General features: G+C 36.5%; 1 protein-coding gene and 1 pseudogene across 22 annotated transcripts in view; both read left to right on the top strand.

Annotated features, from left to right (window-relative positions):
* Nucleotides 1-16,059, top strand: part of NRXN3 (neurexin 3) — a 1,534,305-nt gene that overhangs the window by 1,484,609 nt on the left and 33,637 nt on the right. For 20 of the 21 annotated variants that reach the window (XR_013959175.1, XR_013959176.1, XM_080644122.1 and 17 more), the window contains one exon: nt 839-917. Coding sequence is in view for 19 of the 21 variants with exons in the window: in XM_080644122.1 (XP_080500248.1) it covers nt 839-917 (79 nt within the window). In the remaining 2 variants the exon portion in view is untranslated. Of the gene's footprint in view, nt 1-838; nt 927-16,059 lie in introns of all 21 variants that reach the window. The other variant, XM_080644116.1, reaches the window with a different exon arrangement.
* On the top strand, nt 5,150-5,457 carry LOC308235450 (alpha-ketoglutarate dehydrogenase component 4-like; annotated as a pseudogene). The gene has a single exon. The product of its transcript is annotated as an alpha-ketoglutarate dehydrogenase component 4-like (transcript).

The raw sequence follows: 16,059 nt of genomic DNA, 5'->3' as shown, positions 1-16,059 counted from the left end.
GTATTTCTTGTGCATGTACCAGGCACACAAAGCAGTCTTCTCATCTATTATGTAGCAAGGGTCTTTCTTAACTGGCCATACCCACAGCCCCTGTATTTCTCCCAGCAGATTCCCTGCAATCAGGGAGTTTCTCTGGGATCCAATAGAAAAACAAATGGTCTCAAATTGAATTACTATTATTGCAACAAGAGATTTTCTTCTCCAGAAACAGCCTTACCTGTGTCGAGAGACTCTCGTTGGTATCTCTCTGCTGGGCCACATTACTAATTCAGCTAATTGCACCAATTACACAAAGACATTGCTGCTAGCTAGGGAAGCCTTTATCCTGTTCCTGAACAGACTTCATTCCACAAGTTTCATTAATTATACCTGCCTATCGATTCACAACCACCAAATCATACACTTGACACCACACACCATATGCATTTGAAACCCTCTCAAAGCTGCAGGGCATTTCTGGGCTGGCTTGTACTCTTATATTACCCACCCTTTGCAATAGCCCGTTTCCTGACCCTCTGATTCTCAAAATTGAAACTAAAGTCAGAATAGAGTCAGGCTGCACCATGTGATTTCGTGGGCTAGGGATGAGTCTCCTAGAAACACTTTGGGTCACTCAGCTTCGCGTAAGACCCACACAGATTGTTCAGGTCCAGAGCCATTCACAGCTACAGGGAAGTTAAAAATTCTGCATCCTACAGTGTGCCCTCTTAGAGAAGGGAAACAGTAATAATGATGGAGGCAGGACACCATGATAAGTTGTCTATGCTTTTGTTCATTGGTTTCCTTATCTCTCTCTCCTCTCTCTTCCCCTACCCCTTATTTTTTTTGATATGCACAGCCAACATCAGATGACCTTGTATCATCTGCTGAATGTTCAAGCGATGATGAAGACTTTGTTGAATGTGAACCGAGTACAGGTAGGTTAGGTCAGTCTTGTTTTGCTTGCTTTATTTTTTCATTTGCAAAAAACAATACATACGTATATGTGAATAGACATGTGTTGTATAGATATTATAGTGTGTTAATGTGTGTATTTCCCATATCTATATATGTATAAGCATACATATATAAATATTAATGTGTAATCTAAAGCATCAAATCCCATGGAAGGAGTAACAAGGTCCCAGGGAAATTTAAAGTCAGTTCCTTGATAAAGAAAAATCCATGGTATTCAACCTAACTTTGAACAATCAAACACCCAGATTGACCCTGGGAACAGCAAATGCATAGCAGCCAGTAGCAGCTATGAAATTGACAGGGTGGGGTAGGGGCATGAAGAGGCCTATAGTGGAATGCCATCAACAAATTATCAACCCAAAGTGGAGCTGCAATGATCATTTAAACCTCATGAATTGTTCTGAGCCTAAGTGGCAAACAAAACAAAACCAAAAAACAAAGACATTTTTTCATGGGATTTCAGCAGCAGTTCACATGGTATTATATTTATACTAATTTTGTTCATTGGGTGTTTAGATAATTTGTGCAGCAATAGAGCAAACACAAAATTAGTACCGAGTGATGCCATGTCAACGGCTGAGATGCTTCAAAATGTATTCGCTGTGCTGAAGTCCAGAGGACTTTGGCAATTAGGAGCTTCCGTGTGTACCCCATTTGCACCTAGATACATTTTGATGTTTTATGGCTTTTCTTTAGAGTGAGTGTTATATGATATAATGTCCAGCAGGTAACTGTAGTCCCTGACTATTTCCTATCAACTTTCCCAAGTCATCTGTTTTGAGACTTGCTCTAAGTTAAACATTTATATATATAATAGAGAACAGATATCATCGAATTTCTGTGTATGTTTAAAAGAATTAAAAGCTGGAGTTGGGTTAAGATCTTATTTCTACAAAAGCTAAGAGAAATATATAGAATTTTCTAATTGATTCTTTGGGTTGCTTTAATTTTTTCCCCTTTCCTTAAAAAAAAAAAAAAAAAGGCAAGCCAGTAAACATTTTATTTTGCTAATTCTAGAGAAATTTAAGCTTCATGAAGAAACAATATAGCAGAAGTAAAAATATATCTGTTACCCCAGAATGATTTACAAGTTTTCACAATTTGTGGGAGCCTGACTGCTGGTGACTTGCAAGTGGCTTTGGATCCAGGAAGTTCTGCGGGTGCCTGTCCTTAGCATGACTTAGGGACATAACACTATGTGGGGCCTTTGTACTTTGGAGTGTGATCTGTTCCCTTTCGTGTGGAATAAAAGTAACTGTGACCTGGTTAGTCAGATTTTTTTCAAATTATTGTGTAATTATCTCAGTGTATTAAGTGAGGTTTTAACTCTAGATGTTATCAATGTCAGGGAAGTAAGTCAGACAGAGAAAGAAATATACCACATGGTTTCACTTATCTGTGAAATCTAACACCAAACCAAACAACCAAACAAACAAACACAGACTCGTAGAAACATAGACCAAGGAGATGGTTGACGGAAGGGAGAGGGGTAGGGAATGGGTGAAAAAAGGTGATGGGCAATATAGTCAATAACATTGTGATAAGTCTGAAGAATGATAGATGTTTCCTAGAATTACTAAGATGATCACATCGTAAGGTATAAAAATGTCAAATCACTATAGCATACACCTGAAACTAATATAACTAATATAATATTGTATATCAACTATACTAAAATACAATAAAAAAGGGCAGATGCACTTAATTTATACTGGAACTTGAACACCAAATGCCTATTCATTAATTCATTCAGTCATTCATTTAATAAATATTTCTTAGCACTTAGGAAGGATACAATGCATCTCTACATTTGAGTCCTTCCTGTTCTAATAATTCTCATAAATGAACTGTCAGGGAAAAGAGAACAAGGAGCTTTACCACTTAAATGACCTCTCCAATAAATACTTTTTGGTACATTAGGCATGTACTAGGTATTAGGGATTCACATATGAATATGGCAAGATCCCCATACTAACTGATTCCATGGTCCATAGTTACCTAGACTTTACTCCTGTTTATTCTTTCTCTGTTTTTTTGTTTTTTTGTTTTTTTTGTTTTTTTTTTTTTTTTGCTTTTATAGCAGTGATGTTTATATACATATATATACACAAACATCTTTCTTAAATCTTTAGATTTTAAGTCTTCCTATAAAAATTGAGGCTTGGTCATTTTGAAATATTACTGCCATCTCCCCCTTCTATCTCCCCCACCCTACATAGTGATCTCCATAGCAACCTCCCTAATAACACAGGGGGCTTTTCCAGATCTCAGATTCACAACTTTTACAGCTCCTGGGTGTAATTATATATTGCCATTTGATATTGAACATGAACAGCTCCAAACTTGAGTGGCAGCAAACTAAGTCCTTTGGCTTTTTAGTGGTTGCACAGGTGTTTCCGCTGATTCAAAGGCAGAGGACAGAATTCAATGCCAGTATTTTCTTTAGTAATATAATTACATGGGGTGCGTGGGGGATTAAAGCAGGTTTTTAACAATCTGTTCTGTTCTGCAAGGGAGTAGGGGAAGGATATCTAAATAAATCAGGTGACAGGATGCCAACCTAGAAGCAGCTAATGTGCTCTAAGACACAGCTATTGATTTCCCTTGCCTGGGATCATTCAACTCATCACATTTGAAGGATGAGCATTTCTTCTTTCTAATTTTATTTACTCCATAAAGTACTCCTGGTAAGTGATTCAGATACAGAGGGAAATTTGTCAGAGGCATATTCCTTAGAGGAAGGGGGTAGATATTCCTATTGATGCACAAGTTTTGCTCTGGGACCAGATTAACACTGATGAAGGTTACAGAGCATAGATCTATCAAGCCCTTTTGGTATTATATGGGAAATATTTCCATAGCCTTCACATTTTTTTCAAAAAAAATGGAGATTAAAATCCAGAAACAATTAAAAACTTGTTTCGGGCTAGTTCTTGTACTACCTAGAGAGAAGGATTTCATTTACTGCCCATGCAGCAACGGGTAATGGTGACAGTTACATAATTTTGACATAGTTAATCTTGAAATTCCATATAAGTAATGAGGTTACACTTCTGGCTTTAAACAACCTAATTCACTACCTCAGTTTCTAAAATGTTATTCTTTGCCATGCTCGATATTTGATGGAAATACACTAAATTTGGCTAATTACCCAGGCCTTGTTCAATTTTACTTAACATTACCTTGTCTTCTCTCACTGTGTTAGCCAGTTTATGATTTTCTAGCTACCTCAGTTATAAGGCATTTAGCTTCTATAAGTTCTTTTTGGACTGAGATCCATTAAAAGCTCTTGCTCTTCATAAATTCGGGCAGTTTAGTATATGCTAATCCAACAACTTTTATTTTCATGTGGGCATCACATTTTAAATGAAATTAGTTTTCTTACTTAGTTTTCTTTAAATCAAAATTGGTCTTAAAGCTGCTGATTTTGAGTCAAAGGCAAGCAATTGCCTTTCACGCCAAAAGCCCTTTTTGGCACTCAGATTTGGTCTAGCTCAGTCATGTGATGTTTAGAGACAACGTAAAAGTGTTTGGAGTTTGGTTGATGATAGTTTAGAAACCTTGTAAATCCAATGGATCTCAAATTTTCTTTGTATATTTTCTCTCAAAAATATGTAAATGATTTTTAAAAAAACAACAATCACCTAAAGTTTAGGTTTAGGTCCTAAACCATGACAATAAGACACAGAGTAAAAGCTCAATTAGTATTTATTGGTTGAATCTGTATGACTCACCAAGTACCTCATAATCTTAAATTCAAATTGGAGATTTTCAGATGTCTGACTTCATCTCTCCTTAATCAGATAATAAAACCTGCTGAATTATTTAAAATATATAATTTTATATAAGTGAACATCACCCTAATAAATCCACATATGTTCAACAAAAAAGAATTCTCTACTTTCCCTATCCCTTCTACTCCAGGGAACTAGATCATTTATAATGATTAAAAGGTAAGATCACAAATTCTTAATATTTGCTTTACAAAACCAGAATTGAGCCTTTAAAGTATAAAACTATCTGCATCAAATTAAAATATTCAGAAGAATATTTGAATCACTATTTAACTACCTAAAGTTGAGGGTCAGGATTTTAACTTTCCTAATTTATAAAAGTTGATAATGTTTCACACAAAAGAAGTCAATTTCTACTTAATATTTTCGATTTGTGAAAGCTGCCCCTTCTCAGGGTCATGATGGGCAGCAAGATGGCATCTGCTAGCAGGGTTGTGCAGGTAGTCAAGCCACATACTCCATTAATAAGGTTCCTTAACAGAAGAGACAATCCTCAACCTAATGTATCAGAAGTTTTGAGATCAGCAGGACTACCTTTTCACTCTTCTTCAATTTCTCAGCATTCTAAGGGAAGTAAATAATCAGATTGGCTGATGCATCAGGGTCCACCAGACACTGCAGAAATAATAAAACATTACCTCAGACATATAGAAGGAAACTTGTGTTTCAAGAAGTTGAATATATCCAGCGTGAAGTTCCTGAATAATCACTGACTGTGGCTTCTGTTTATCAAACAAAAGAATAATCTTTACAATAAAAGACTTCCAAAATGATTAATGAGAAATTATCCATTAAACAACGTTAATAAATATTCTGTAAAAAAAAAAGAAATATAGAAAACTTAGATAGACACTTGTTTTTCTTAATTTATGTATCTTGGTCAGCTTTTTCACAAGCTTACCTAAATGTTTATATGCTTTATACTTATTAAAGTACACATTAACAATATTTTATATTTGTGACTTTGCATATACATTTTTCTTTTCCAACTATACTCTGTTGATATTAAATTTTGCAGTAAGCTTATATTTTATTGTCCTTCTTACATATCTGGATTCAACAATATCAAAAATATAGAGAGCTTGAGAGAATTCAAATAACCACTAGAAAATAGGATTTTTTCATGAGACTATGGAAACCAAATAACAATTAAGATCTTCAGTAAGTTCACTTTTGTGATCTAAAACAATTCTGAAATAAAGAGTAACTGATGACATTGACTTTCTTTTTCATCTTTTTCCCTCCCTCTGTTCCTATCCCCAGTGTTTCCATCTTTGGAAATAGAAATGTATTCCTAGATTAACTATTTTATAAGTAGAAATGATTAACTTCCTAAATTTTTTAAAATGTATTTTATTGATTTTTTACAGAGAGGAAGGGAGAAGGAGAGAGAGTTAGAAACATCAATGAAAGAGAAACATCAGGCAGCTGCCTCCTGCACAACCCCTACTGGGGATATGCCCACAACCCAGGTACATGCCCTTGACGGGAATCGAACCTGAGACCCTTGAGTCCGAAGGCCGATGTTCTATCCACTGAACCAAACCGATTAGGGCTAACTTCCTAAATTTTATATATTTCTGGCTTCAAGCTCTAAACATCCTTGGGGGCAGGAGTCACAGAGCAGAGGAAAAATAAAAAGAAATCCCTTTAACACCTGAGAAATTGGCATGGCAATAATTAACAACTGTATTGATTCATCCAGCAATTATCCAGGGATATGTTTTTCTGGCTGTCAGCTAACCAGGTTTTTCAAGGGACAGCACTTCCACCAGAGGGCAGACAGTAAAAAGAAGTAAAAATGAAGCACATTTATCATCAAGAGTACTGTGCTAAACAACTTTTATAATGATTGGATTGATGGGAATGTTTAACTAGTGACAGTAATCTGAGATCACCAAATAATTACTATTTCCAGAGTGGTTCTCTGATGTATTTTTACTCCTCAACTCTATAGTCCTTACATTTGCATTTGCTGTTATTGTTAGTTTCACTATAATACTCAAACCAATGCGGGTGAAATTTAAATTTAGCGAAACACCAACAGCATCCCCCAATTTGTATTCTCCAGGTGGAACTGGATTCTTAATCTTTATCAGATTGAGATACTCCAGTGAAGTATTTATAATATGAAAATCTGGCACTGAATTGCTTAAAAGCTAGCCAAATCATTCCTGGTTTTATTTGCTGGAACACTGTGGGAAGTGTTAAGACACTGCAATGTTAAGACAATAATACTTTTCTAACACAGGACCAAAAAAAAATAGAGCCTTGTTCTCCAGAATCCATGGGTGAAAAAAAGTAAATTGCTTTTTAAAAATGATGTTTGTAATCTTGTGTGTTTTTCTATAAACACAGAAGTGTCTCCAGCAAGCTTGAAGAGTTAGCAACTTGTATGTTTTTATTACAAAGAAAGATTTATTTTATTTTTTAATTTTGGAAAAAATTTTCCAGGTGGAACTCTTGATTGGTAATGAGAATCATGTTTAAATGTTATTAGTCAAGTGGCTATTAGTCAAGTGGCTATTTGGTGTATAGAATAGTAAATGCTAAATAAAATGCTATAGGGATGTTTGAGTATCACAGAGTCTAAAACTTCACCTTGAAGAGCTCAGGGACACTTAAAAACACTTCCAATAAAGTAGTCTGAGAAATAATTTAGCTTTGGAAAGCAGAATGTAAGTAGATGTAACATTTGTTAATGTAATTAAACAGTATTGGCTGTAGACATTAGTCATTCTTACATTTGAGTTATAATATATTTATAATGCATACAAAAGCAAACAGTTGCTCACATATAAGGTCTAGGCTAGATCCCACTAATTATTTAATTCCCTTTGCTGATCTATAAATTAATAGAGTATGTTCATTGGCACATGATGTTCCAAATTTTAATGGTAGAGTTTCTGTTTTCACTCATTAACCTACTCAGTGATAAATTGTATCACTTTTTAATAACCCAACTCTACCCCAACCCAAACTAATTTTTAAGCTATTGGAACTAACATGTGCCCTTTAAATCCCTAATGATAAATCTTTTTGAAAATTGGAGTAATAATAGAAATATAAGTATAGGAAAGTGCCCTAAGTAGTTGTTAGACAATTATGTAATTCATTATTCAGGCTCATGGATTTACCTTTTTCATAGATTCCATAGCAAAAATAACAAATCTAATAAAAATAATAAACTAAAAATTATATATGCTTTCATTTGAAAGTTTAATAAATTGCTTATTTATAAAACATTTTTCATTACTACTATGAACTTATTGTCTATTAGGGAAGACAGAAAAGTAGGGAAATAAAAGAAAAGAATGGATAGGAAGGGAAGAAACAGTGTGGACAATGACTGGAAATTCCTAGGATATTATCAGAACTCTAAAAAGCGGTCTTTAGTTCAGCAAATAGCAGACCCCATTCATAGACAGGCAAGAACAATTACAGATGATGCCAGCCAGGGACAGAATCAAGTAACCCCAAACACCATTCTTCTGTATCTTAGGTTGGGGGCACTGAATTTCTGATTGATTACAGTGGAAGAATTAGAACAGTTCAGTCATAAAGTTTTCTTTGAATCCCATATAACAGTGTGGTCTAGGGTCAGGGCTTCTGAGGTAATAGCTTAAGAATGGGCTTTTTGAATTTCAAACCAAACTTGTGAGAACTTCCTGATTTCAAATGCCAGTGCAAGTAGTTGATAAGGAATGAGCTTAATGAAATTATTAAGCAAATCCTTCCTAAAAATGAATAAATAAAGAGGGATTGGGTTTTAAAAGAGAGGCTTTTATGGGTTTTCTTGTATGCTTTATGTTCTATATTTTTCACCTAAGCCTGTGTATGTACTGTGTGTACCTATATATATACACATATATTTGTATGTGTGTATACTAAATTTATAGTGCCTCATACTTCTTATATATGTAGACACAGTATAGATGAGATTAGACTAATGTAAAAACAGAGATTAGCAACAGCCCCTGCCATCAGCCATGTGTTTTACACAGAAATTCACACCATTATTCTTACATCAGCCAACATGAACATGCATGATATTGTTTTAACTTGGTAAACAACGCATGTTATTTTTTCTTTAGGTTTTGCTTTCTTCTTTATCATATTACAGTGATGATTCCATACTTCAGTTATCCCTGAGAGGGGTGGAGAGAAAAATTATACAGATATATCTATCCACATCTGCACATCCTTGCATATGTGTATAAATAGATATATTGTATATATTTGAAAAACATTTTCTGTTATTTCACCTCATCTTGTGCCGCATGAATTTTTGGTGGTTCAACTTATTTTATTTTGTTCTGATTCATATTTAGTATTTTGGTCATTATGGCTATTTTTAACTCATTGCTATCCTTTAAGAGTAATTATAATCATTGTTTTATAAATACTGAGAGATCTATAGATATACAAATCAAACAAGGCAACAAAATCTTTTCTTGCCATCCTAATTTCGAATTTTTCCCCTTCAGCATATTCCTCCAGTATTTATGCTTAAAACAAAACAAACACCAACAAAATCCAAGAAAGTTGTGTACAAAAGAATGAAATACTGTTTTCCTCTTCTTCCTCCAATGTATATTTTTCCATTTAATTTCCTCCCTTTTCCCTTTTTATTTTTCCCCATATCTGCACAGGCCATTTGCCTTTACTCTCCCCTTTATGACAATTACAAGGACAAATAAGCCAGCAAATACAAAAAAAGAAATAAAGAAAAACATGCAGGAACAACAAACAAAGAAACACATCCCTCTCCACAAATTTTAGATGGCATAAAAAGAATTTTATTGCAGATATAGAGTATTTGTTGTATCTTTTATTTCTGGACAAGCCCAGGATCATTGTGTGGCATGCAGTGACAATTTTGTAGCTGATCAACTAACCATGGCCTCCATCACCAACGCATGGGCTTTAATGGTGCCATCTTGTGTTTCATCCAGTGACACATCCAGGCTAACCCAGCAAGTCCAGTGTATGAGTTGTGGGGTAACTTTCTTTTGTAGTTATAATTCCATGGGTTCTCATTTTTATTATTATTTGCATTGGGTCATAATAGCCCCAAGAGCTGCTCTTGCAGCATGTCTGTCTGGTTTTGTTCCTGTGTTTGCTATTCCTTGCACAGCAGTCAAGCATGTATGTCTTGCCATCCTGTCTTGGAGTCCACTGTCTTTGTATCGTTCTGTGATTCTGTTCTCTGTTTGTAACATGTGATTTGAAATCCTCTCCCTTGATTTCTCACGCCCTTATTGTTTCTACTTTTAACCTTACCCCTGGGGAACTTCACAAAGAAGCAAAACAAATGTCCAGTTGATTTTGAGGCTGATAACTGTGGTTTGCATCTGGAAGTCATAAGTTGCACTTTTTACCCAGCTAAGGAGTCAAAGCCTACAGTTGGAAACTACTAACAATAATAGCCCAACAACCACCCAATCCACAATAATAAGAAACCCTTGTTGATTTTTTTGGCATGATTAAATGGTCTTACTATTAAAGGGATTTCATGTAAGAGCTAATTTTCAAAGAGTTTTTTTTCATAGCTTATCAATCTTCTAGTTAAACCTTTCTTTGGGGACAGATCAACAGACATTTTTTTCAGAAAATGCTAGTGAGGAAACAACACCATTTCTGCTGTGTAGAGCAATGCCTGTTCCTGAATTGGTAAGGCATTTGTGGACATCTGAATATTTTTTATTAGAAAATGCATTAATGTTGTAACCTAAAATATAAATGTGTTTGGCAAGGCATCCAAAGGGGGATAAAACCTTTTTAACTCACTAGTTCTACCTTATGCATATTTCAAGGTAAGATTATCTTTTGATCCAAGTCAAATGATATATATTTTATTTTTTAATTCATGGAATAATTAAAGAGCCAGTACTTGAGTTGGGCCTAAATTCCTTCTCTTCTCTTTCCAAAGAACATGGCATATACAATAGCTTTAGTTCTGAGAATAAGGTTTGATTATCTTGAGACAGAACTGGAATAAAACGACCAGTTAGTTATTCAGATGCTGGATTATACATGTGATTATCCAGGAAATTTGCTGCGTAACTTGGAATGATTTCATTTGTTTGATACTACAAGTATGAACATGAATCTCTGTAAGATTTCACCTCCTTGTTCATAAAGATTGAGCAAGAGAGTATAAAATGGATTAATAGATTAAAGATTTTTAAATAGGACCTAAAATTAAAATGCCCATATTTTTAATCTGAAAATAGAGAAAGCATTTTAAGGTAGATGATTTTATGGTAAGATATTTCAGTCATTTCAGGGTAGCTCTTTGCTGCTCATAGAGAAAGGGGAAGAACAAAGAGGAAATTAATGGGCTCTGTGGACTAAGAAGAACTTTCTAATAAAGAAAGGAAGAGAAGGAAGGTGGAAAAGGCTGGAGGGAGGGTTATTTAGAAGAGCCAGGTGAAGCAGTTTACTAATAAATGTTAAGAACTAGCACATACACACTCCAAACTTGTGATGTTTCTATAGTGTGAAACATTCCCACTATGGTTGATTGCAAGTCACACATATGATAATACTAAACTCAGAACTGGTACATGATTCTATGTATTTTCACCATACAAATACTATACACATCAATAACCTCAAAAGCATAGGTTGTAGTAAAATAATCAGGAAATAATGAATTTTAAGTTTTTCACCTTTGTTTTTAATATACTGCATTTGATTGTAATGTTAGCTATTTTAGTTTTTCATAATGGCTGTGTTTAGCAACCACTTGCAAAAATTGCTAAAAAATGTAGCAATCAATTTCATGAGCTGGCTCTAGCATAGAACTGGTCCAGATAACACGATGGGTGCATTCAAAATGGTATTTATTTAAATTTCATTTTAAGTTGTTACAAAGGGGAAACTATGGTGGCCATCTTACAGTCGAGAACATTGGAACTCAAATAACTTGCTTTCCCAAGGTCACATATTTTGGCATCACATTCAAACCTATTTAAAAAGGGATGCAGTTTATTTCTATTGCTGTATACACAGAGGATCAAGCTTAACACATACTAAAGCACTAAACTGGTCAACAATTATATGCTAATTTCTGGAGCTTTGACCAATTATTTTTCCTCAAAATAGAGTTGCAACTACTCCTTTAGTAACTGAAGCTGGACAGAATATTTCTTAGATTTGCAAATTTTGTTTTCTGACCTTTGGAAAAGCTATAAGAGATGCCTTTCTTAGCACATAATGATAATCTTAGCATGATTCCATTACTCCATCCATATGTTTTTGTAACTTTTAACATATATTGAACTTTATTTAGTTACGATATTTGACATATGTTAATGAACCAACTCCACAGTGAACTAGATCAATGCGCTTTACTTCTACATTTTCTCATAAACTAGTATGTGACCATTTAAAACAGCATGGGAACTATCGTATTGCTGAAAACGACTGCATTTTTTGAAAAAATTATTTTACTGTTAGAAATGATTGTTTTGTGAATGAATTTGAGAGTTCTGGGATTTGAAAAGAATGTGTTGGACCTTATTAGCCCTTCCAATTTGACACAATAGATTTTCTAATTGAGCTTTGCATTGCTTTACCTTGATTTGGTGTCAGGTTTAGTTGTCCCTGTGGTCAACTTTCACCAAACATAATCTATACTAATAAAAGGGTAATATGCTAATTAGACTGGGAAACCTTCCGGGAGACCTTCCAGATGTCCTTCCGGACAAAGCCATGGTGACGGGGCTGAGGCAGAGGCAGTTAAGGGTGATCAGGCCAGGAGAGGAGGACATTGGGGTGATCAGGCCGGCAAGGGGGGGCAGTTGGGGGCAAGCAGGCCGGCGGGGGGGGGGGGGCAGTTGGAGGTGAGAAGGCCGGTGGGGGGGGGGGTAATTGGGGGCGAGCAGGCTGACATGCAGATTGGTTAGGGGCAATCAAGCAGGCAGGCAGGTGAGCGGTTAGGAGCCAGCGGTCCTGGATTACAAGAAGGATGTCCCAGATTGGAGAGGGTACAGGCCGGGCTGCGGGACACCCTCCTCCCATGCATAAATTTAGTGTACTGGGCCACTAGTATTTAATAAAGTCCCTTGAGGTGATTCCTAGGCCTTCACCTATAGGCTTGCCCCTGCAACATCTTGTTTCCTTCACTGAGTAAATATTCATTGAGCACTTAGTATAGTCAAGTCTAGTCCTACATTCTTTACATTTTTAACTTCTTTAATCCACATAGCAATCCTATGAGAGACTATCATTATCATCTTCATTTTAAAAATGAGTCAACCGAGGCACAAAGGAGCTAAACACATTGTCCAAAGTCACACAGCAGGAAGTAGAAGAAACTGGATTTGAACCCCAACCATCTGGTCCCTGAGCTCACACACTGGTCCCTATGTTATACGGTTTCTTATGATGTACAACTTACTCCCCCTTAACCAATACATATGAAGTAGCTACCTGCCTCTTTGATAATAATGAAAGTTTCTGTATTGAGTATATTAAGTGGCCAGGAAACACTCATTAAATGAATTTGTTACCAAAGACTTCAAAAACCTTGGTTGATAGGGATTACAAAATCATTCAGTTCTGATTTATGCAAACAGCTATGGTTGCAATGACTTACCCTTGTTTTCTATGAGGTGGAATGGTTTCAATATTTAGGGTAAATACATCTCTCATGGGAGGCTAGTCATTCTTGACATCACCTAGGTAATAATTTGTGCACTGGGGGCTTCCAGCTCATTGCTCATTAGCAGTCCTGCTTAGAACATATGATCAGACAATAGCTACCTCTAACTGATGTTAGGATTCTAAGAGTAGGGGCTCTTAGTGAGAGCTCTGGTAAGATGCTGTATTTTCTCTATTTCAGAAATAAGTATGATCCTTGGAGCACAGTGTTTTAGATGTTATAGCTAATAGGAAGCAAGAAAATAAGTGAGCATGTCCCCGACAAGATGGATTTCTTATTCTCTTTATGACATCTGTGTGCTCTTGACATTCCATACTCATGTGTTTATCTCCTCTTTTATTTTCCTTTTTTAAAACATTTTTATTGATATTTTAGAAAGAGGAGAAGGGAGAAGAAGAGAGAGAAAAACATCAATATGAGAGCAGAACATCTATTGGCTGCCCCCTATATGCCCCCTCCTGGGGACTGAACCCACAACCTGGGCATGTGCCATGACCTGAAATCGAACAGGCAATCTTTCGGTGCATGGGAGAATGCCTAACCAACTGAGCCACACTGGCCAGGGCTCTTTTATTTGTCTTACTTCTTTGCATTATGTATCTCAAACTATGAGCAAAAAAATAAAAACAAACCAAAAAAACTTTTGGGAGCTCTTGAATTTTCTATGCCAGGAAAGAACCTTAAAAGATGTTACTAAGGACTAAAATTCACAGTTAAAAAGAAAACATCTTTTTAAAGCTAGATTTGCTTTTCTTAGAATCCTTCCTAGGAAAGTATAACTTGCCCAATGAGGGGTCTCATTACAAATGAGATTAGTCCTGAGTGTCCTGAAGCCAGATCCTAGGCTGGAAAACATGACAATGTTGAGGATCCTCTGCTGTCGAGTCCAGCTTTCACCATAGCTTTTAAGCACAGAGACCACTTTTGACTCCAAGATCATGAAAGCTGGCAGCAGTATATTGCCAAGCATTCAGTTTTTGTTTTTGTTTTTCGATCAATCATGTAGAGCAAAGGTTGGCAAACTTTTTTTCTGTAAAGGGCCAAAGAACAGATATTTTAGATTTTGAGAGACTTATCATCCCTGTTGTTGTAATCCAAGGCAGCCAGCCATAGACAATACATAAATGAATGAGTGTAGCTGTTTCAATAAAACTTCATTTTAAAAAGCAGGCATCAAGCTAGATTTGGCTCATACCCCTCTTTTGCTGAGTCCTGATCTAGAGAAATCAAATAGGTGAAAAATTTGTAGTCTTTTGTTTTTCTTAACATAAATGAATCCTTCTTGCCCAGTTTAGAGTCAAACTTTTTTGCCATTAATCCTCACCCGAGGATATTTTTTCCATTGATTTTTAGAGAGAGTGAAAAAGAGGGGTAGAGACAAAGAGAGAGAAGCATCCATGTGAGAGAGAGACACATCTATTGGTTGCCTCCCACCCATATCCCAACCAGGGCAAGGGATCGAGCATGCAACTGAGGTATATGCCCTTGAACAGAATCGAACCCAGGACCCTTCAGTCCATGGGCCAATGCTCTATCCACTGAGCCAAGCTAGGGCTAGAGTCAATCTTAATAAATATTTGTTAAATTCTACATTAAGTGCATAGAACACATGGGATAGGACAGGGCATAAAAAGCTTCGTTCTCACCATTATGTTAAGTGTGCCATTATCTCACATACAGAACATGTGACAAACATACAAAACCAGGCTCTTCTCCATCCAGCTTGTGCCCTGCAATTTTTGTAAGAGCTTCATGTTTTGCCCTTTTTGAAAATCCATCCTTTTCCCTCCCTGCCTCAGCTGGGGCGCAGGCTGCCTTTCCCTGCTTCCAGACCTCCTTGGCAGTAGCTTCCCCTGAACTCCAGCCCACATACTGTGTCACATCCCAGTAATTCGTCCCAAGCCTTGCCTGTGGGTTACTGAGCTGACAAATGTCTAAATGACTGAGATAAGATATTTGCAACCTGCTGAGAACCTCTTCTTTCCCTGTACTTTTTGATTTGCTGCTTTATAAGCTTTGACAGAAAACGTTCTTGGCGACACAGGCAATGAATGGGAGGACAAAACGGGAGGGGCACGCTATCCAGGACCCCTTCCTGCATGGCAGGCGAGTGTATTTATTTATATCTTGGCCGCCTGAGTGGCAGAGGTAACGGATTATCCTGTGGGGCTCAGGAAGGAGCCTCGTCTCCCTGGAGGGGAATAATGTGTTCTACCACCTGGCAGCAGATTAGACAGGAGCAGGCTATGAAAATACAGGTTCATGAAAATACAGGTTCAAAGCCATATTCAGTGTGACTGCGAACGTGCCATTTGCTATTTTATAAATTAGTGCTTAGACCCTTTGGCATATTTAACATTAGAAAAAGGTGGGAAAAGGTATGTACATGAATAGCAGGTAAATTGTGAAGCCAGATTCAAATGTATCCCAACCCCAGAGGGAGCATCAGACTAAAGTGGGGGAGCCAGGATGCTAAGTAATAACCTTATGAGCTTTCTCCATTAGCAGGGCCCCCTAGTGTGGTATTGTGCCTGGAGCTGTAATGTAGGGCTCTGAACTATGGAGAGAGAGAGAGAGAGAGAGAGAGAGAGAGAGAGAGAGAGAGAGAGAGAGAGAGAGAATGAATACAAAGAAACA

This window comes from Plecotus auritus (assembly GCF_963455305.1).
Source record: "Plecotus auritus genome assembly, chromosome: 1".
In the NCBI taxonomy this organism is placed as follows: Eukaryota; Metazoa; Chordata; class Mammalia; order Chiroptera; family Vespertilionidae; genus Plecotus; species Plecotus auritus.
Note: the sequence above shows the minus strand (reverse complement) of the source record. Positions and strands in the feature narration are given on the sequence as shown.